Source organism: Silene latifolia, chromosome 8 (genome assembly GCF_048544455.1).
Source record: "Silene latifolia isolate original U9 population chromosome 8, ASM4854445v1, whole genome shotgun sequence".
NCBI classification, from domain to species: domain Eukaryota; kingdom Viridiplantae; phylum Streptophyta; class Magnoliopsida; order Caryophyllales; family Caryophyllaceae; genus Silene; species Silene latifolia.
In genome coordinates, this window is record NC_133533.1 from 7,894,388 (window position 1) to 7,899,672 (window position 5,285).

At 41.1% G+C, this 5,285-nt stretch overlaps 1 protein-coding gene across 1 annotated transcript; it reads left to right on the forward strand.

Annotated features, from left to right (window-relative positions):
* Window positions 1–554: 554 nt before the first annotated feature.
* LOC141596236 (cytochrome P450 710A1-like) lies at window positions 555–2,552 on the forward strand. The gene has a single exon (XM_074416334.1). It carries the CDS (start codon window positions 626–628, stop codon window positions 2,147–2,149), a length of 1,524 nt encoding a protein of 507 aa, XP_074272435.1. The 5' UTR covers window positions 555–625; the 3' UTR covers window positions 2,150–2,552.
* Window positions 2,553–5,285: the final 2,733 nt, after the last annotated feature.

Genomic DNA, 5,285 nt, shown 5'->3' on the forward strand with positions numbered 1-5,285 from the left:
TCAAAGATAATGCGAACCCGTCCAAGCCAACCTCAGACATTATTTGTGAGATATAAATGACCACTAGAGTGCCAACGTGTTCTATTTGTGGAACAACCATATACACAATATTATCATCATAAACATAAAAAACAAGTGGTAAACTAGGATCGAACACTTTCTTCTCCCCCATAGGACCGTCTTGGTTTAAGAAAATCAAGAGCCGAAGCTCTGATACCACTTATGATACGAATTAAAAATGTGAAAGCGATATTTGACAAGTTAGACCTATAACTTATCAATGGCGAACGAACTCAAGACCTATTGAGATCGAACAAAGTTAATATTCAAAGACACGTTTGAATAAATAACGGAAAAATGCTAAGAAAGCAAGTTGTGTTTTTGATTATGATTTCCGAGTCAATAATTACAAGCAAACCAAAGGCTATAAATAGCCAAAGAAGACGGTTGTTTGATCAACCAAAGACAACCCAAAAGTCCTCTTTAAACAAGCTATAAAGGCTAAAATAATAAAGACTCCTTATTGCTAATAGTTAGAAAAGACTACTATAAAAATCACCTATATACCCAAACCCTAAAACCCACAAAAAAAAAAGCAAATATAAATATAAATAAATTTTTTATAATGGAGATAAATTTTGAAAAATGGTCATTTGTAAGGTGGTTTGCACCATATGCATTTTCAATAGTTGCATTTGTTTTGTTTCTTGAACAAATATTGTACCTAAAAAAGAAGTCTATACTACCAGGACCAAATTGTGTGATCCCTTTTTTAGGCAATGTTATACCTTTAATCCGAGACCCTGAGAAATTCTGGAACGACCAGGCAGATTATGCCAAGTCGTCCCCTGTCGGGGTCTCAGCCAATTACGTAATTGGCCAGTTTATAGTTTTTGTAAGGGACTCGGAGATGAGTCATAGGATTTTCGCTAATCTTCGGCTGGACGGGTTTCAGCTTGTTAGTCATCCTTTTGGTAAGAAGTTGTTTGGAAAGCATAACATGATATATTTGTTTGGCCAAGAGCATAAAGATCTTCGACGTCAAATGGCGCCGAATTTCACCCCGAAGGCGCTTTCTACGTATATTGACATTCAACAGACGGTAATATTGAAACATTTTGATCGTTGGGTGGGGCTGTCATCAGGTGGTACTGAGAAGCCAGAGCCAGTAGCGCTGAGGCTACTGGCTCGAGATATGAATCTTGAGACGTCTCAGAACGTGTTTGTAGGGTCGTATTTGAGCGAAAAGGCACGTGAACGGTTTAGGGAGGACTATAATTATTTCAACGTGGGTGTAATTGCTCTCCCTATTGATTTCCCGGGCTTTGCGTTCTGCAAAGCCCGGCATGCAGTGGACCGGCTAGTCGGGATGCTAGCCGGGTGGGCGAATGAGAGTAAGAATAAGATGAGAATAGAGGGAGAGGAGCCTAAGTGTATGATTGACTTTTGGATGCAAGAGTTAGTGAGACAAGAGTCAACGACAACAACCCCGCCGCCGAATTGTAGCGACCGAGAGATAGGGGCCCACATGTTTGACTTCCTGTTCGCCGCGCAAGACGCGTCCACTTCCTCCTTACTCTGGGCGGTCGTCTTACTAGATGCCCACCCAGACGTCCTTCAGAAGGCTAGGGAGGAAGTTGAGACTATCTGGAAACCAGAGTCAAACAAACCAATCACAGCTGAACAACTGTCAGAAATGAGGTACGTGCATGCTGTTGCGCGTGAAGTACTCAGGATCCGCGCCCCAGGCACGCTCGTACCTCACCTGACTAAAGAGGAATTCCCACTCACCGAGGATTACACTATCCCAAAGGGTAGTGTGGTATTCCCCTCAGTCTACGAGTCAGGATTCCAAGGGTTCACAAATCCACACCGTTTTGACCCAGATAGATTTTATTCCGAGGAGAGAAGAGAAGACCAGTTGTACAAAAGAAATTACTTGGTATTTGGAGCAGGTGGACACCAATGCATTGGCCAACGCTATGCGCTTAACTTACTCGTGTTGTTCATCTCAATGTTTGTCACGTTAATTGATTTTAATCGGGTCCGATCCGACGGATGTGACGATCTTGCGTTTTGTCCTACGATATGTCCAAAGGATGATTGCACGGTTTATCTCTCAAAAAGGTGCAAATTCCCTTCATTTTAAGTACGTAAAAAATGGACGAAATTACCTTTATAAGGTAAGGTAAAATATGTGTCCTTCCTTGGTTCCCAAAATGCCTGGATTGAACATCTTGGACGTTTGCTGCTGGTTCCAATCACACATTCGCATACTTTGAAATGTTGTTAATGTGTCGTTCACGAAAAGCGTACTGCCCTGACCCATGTCCTGCCTAAATTCATTAAACCCACGAACTATTCTTGGAATTCCATTAAAACCGTGATAATGCAATACATTATTATATAGAAACGTCAAACTTATAGCATCAAGTTCTGGACTTATTATGTTCATGGTTTCATACGTATTCCCACAATTCTCTTGGGCTGTCCAAACCGTGTCCTTTGTTTCCTTGATAATCAAAGACAATGCAAACTCGTCCAAGCCAACCTTAGGCATTATTATTTGTGAGATATAAAAGACCACTAGAGTGCCAACGTGTTCTATTTGTGGAACAACCTGATACACGATATCATCATCATAAACATCAAAAACAGGTGGTAAACTAGGATCGAACACTTTCTTCTCCCCTTGGTTTAAGAAAATCAAGAGCCGAAGCTCTGATACCACTTATGATACGAATTAAAAATGCGGAAGCGATATTTGACAAGTTAGACCTATAACTTATCAATGGCGAACGAACTCAAGACCTATTGAGATCGAACAAAGTAAATATTCAAAGACGCGTTTGAATAAATAACGGAAAAATGCTAAGCAAGCAAGTTGTATTTTTGATTATGATTTCTGAGTCAATAATTACAAGCAAACCAAAGGCTATAATTAGCCAAAGAGGACGGTTGTTTGATCAACCAAAGAGAACCCAAAAGTCCTCTTTAAATAAGCTATAAAGGCTAAAATAATAAAGACTCCTTATTGCTAATAATTAGAAAAGGAAACTAAAGACTCCTTGACAACCCTTTATTAACTCAAACAAATAAGATAAAATGTAAGCTTAATGTTGTAGATACCTCATTTCTGCACCTCCCGCAAACCACCCGTGATGATTGGGCCGCATGTTTGGTACGCGGAACGATTTGTGACAGTTCGTAAGTTTATCGTCAAGTGATCGCTCAAACATTTATGTCTACCTCTTAATTGTCATCTACGTGCCGATACGGTCGTTTTGGCAGTAATTAGAGTACATTTAGAGTCCGGGCCTAAAACCGTCTTCATTTTCTGATAACCGTTAAAATGCCGAGTCATAATGTTCTGAAATGTTCCGGATATTTCTATTCCATATTTTATAAATCTTTTCGTCTTTGGTAAACAATTTCCCGTAATATTCACACAAAATAATAAGGAAAACAAAATTATTCCGTTATTCCATAAACTAAACACGGAAATCTTTCTTCCGCAGAGGGAAACCACTTGGGAAAGGACGCAGCAGGTGCTGCGCCTCTTCCAAGAGACGCAGTGCCTGCTGCGCCTTTTCCCAAGCCCTTTTCTGCGTATTTTTCGTATCTTTTCATATCTTTTCGAGATTCACTTCCAAAGTTTCTCCGAAAACCCTACTTCCTCCGTGTGATTAGTATAAATAGAGACCTTCGGTCTCACATATTTCTCACGCGAGTATCCGCCCTTCTCTTCTCCCTTTGCATTCTAGACCACGTTCTTACTTTTTGGCGTCTACGTGCTTGAACTTTCGACCACGTAAGCTCAGATCTTTCTGAGTACCAGCCTCGTTTTGCATGACCGACCAATTTGACCAACTCCACCATAATCAACTTAATCAATCTGTTTAAATTCCTCTTACGAGGGCACTTTCGTCTACATTTGAGTCGAGCATCACTAATCGTAAACTTAGTTCATCTCGTTTCGTCAAACATCTCGTTTCTCGCCATCTTTGGCAAATTACCCACAAACCCGTCCACTCATGTGGTAATTTGGGTCAACTCAAGCCTAAGTTGAAGCCTAGTCATGGGTTCGAGTCGGAATTTCGACAACATTTCGTTATAATGGCGATTATGCCCTAGAAAGTGTCCTGAAAAAGCCGTCACAAGCCAAAATTCCGAGATGATAAGAAGTTTACCCATAACACAAGGATTCCAAATATCAAGTTTCGTCGCAAATGGGCAATCCTAAGGCTATTTTCGAAGCGATTTACGGTTTAGCTGTGAAACCGTCTCAATTTCACTCAAATGCTCAAAGCTTAACAAAAATTCGAAACAAATACATGGTTATGATCCTTATACTACCAATTGGCCATTTACAAAGTCAATTTCGCAAGGCAAAGTCGTTTGGGGGAAAAGCCCCAAATTTTCGACTAATTAGGGTTGAAAACCCTAATTTTGTCGATCCCATTAGATCAAATACAGAAGATAAAAGCAAGATTGATACAAATACCTCGATTAGTCATGGCAAATGCAAACTTTTGGATCAAATTTTTACGGAAATGGTTGGAATTTGAGAGAGAAATTGAGGAATTATGTTTTGAACAAATGAAATGAACCCTCTGTTTCATCGGGTTTTTACGCAGAATTGCCACACCGAGGAATAGACGCAGCACCCGCTGCGTCTCTTCCAAGAGACGCAGCTCTTGCTGCGCCTCTTCCTCAGCTTCCCTTCATACGAATTTTCAAAAATTCGTTATTTTATGGGCCCATCTTTGGTGCGCCTCTTCCTTGATGCTATATCGCATATTTGGTCCGTTTGACGTATGTTCTTCACCCGGATCCACATCTTCCAAGCCAACAACAAATTATCACCCTTTTATCCAAGACCTAGCTTGTCACAACGAGCGTTCCTTCTTTGACTGGTGTTTCGACACGCCTTTATTCTGTTCTCCCAGCGAGAGTACACGGATAGACATTCCCTCTCGAGACATGAAGATTAGTTCCCGATTATGTTCCCCCAGCGAGAGTACACGGATAGACATTCCCTCTCGAGACATGGAGATCAGTTCCCGATTATGTTCCCCCAGCGAGAGTTCACGACCGGCAGTAATTCCCTCTCGAGACATGGAGATCAACATCGTCCCCAAATCCTTCCGAAGTTTGTTTGAAGCTGAACATAAGCAGATTTCTCCCAGCAGTTCCAGACTGTGTCTTGCCGTCTTATCCCAATATCGCGTTTTGTTTCCTCTGGAGTTTCAAGGAATTTCAGGTATGGTCTCTTCTTATGGCTG

What these genes read in the sequence shown, in the direction of transcription:
- LOC141596236 (XM_074416334.1), top strand. Translation starts at nt 626, where the DNA reads ATGGAGATAAATTTTGAAAAATGGTCATTTGTAAGGTGGTTTGCACCA.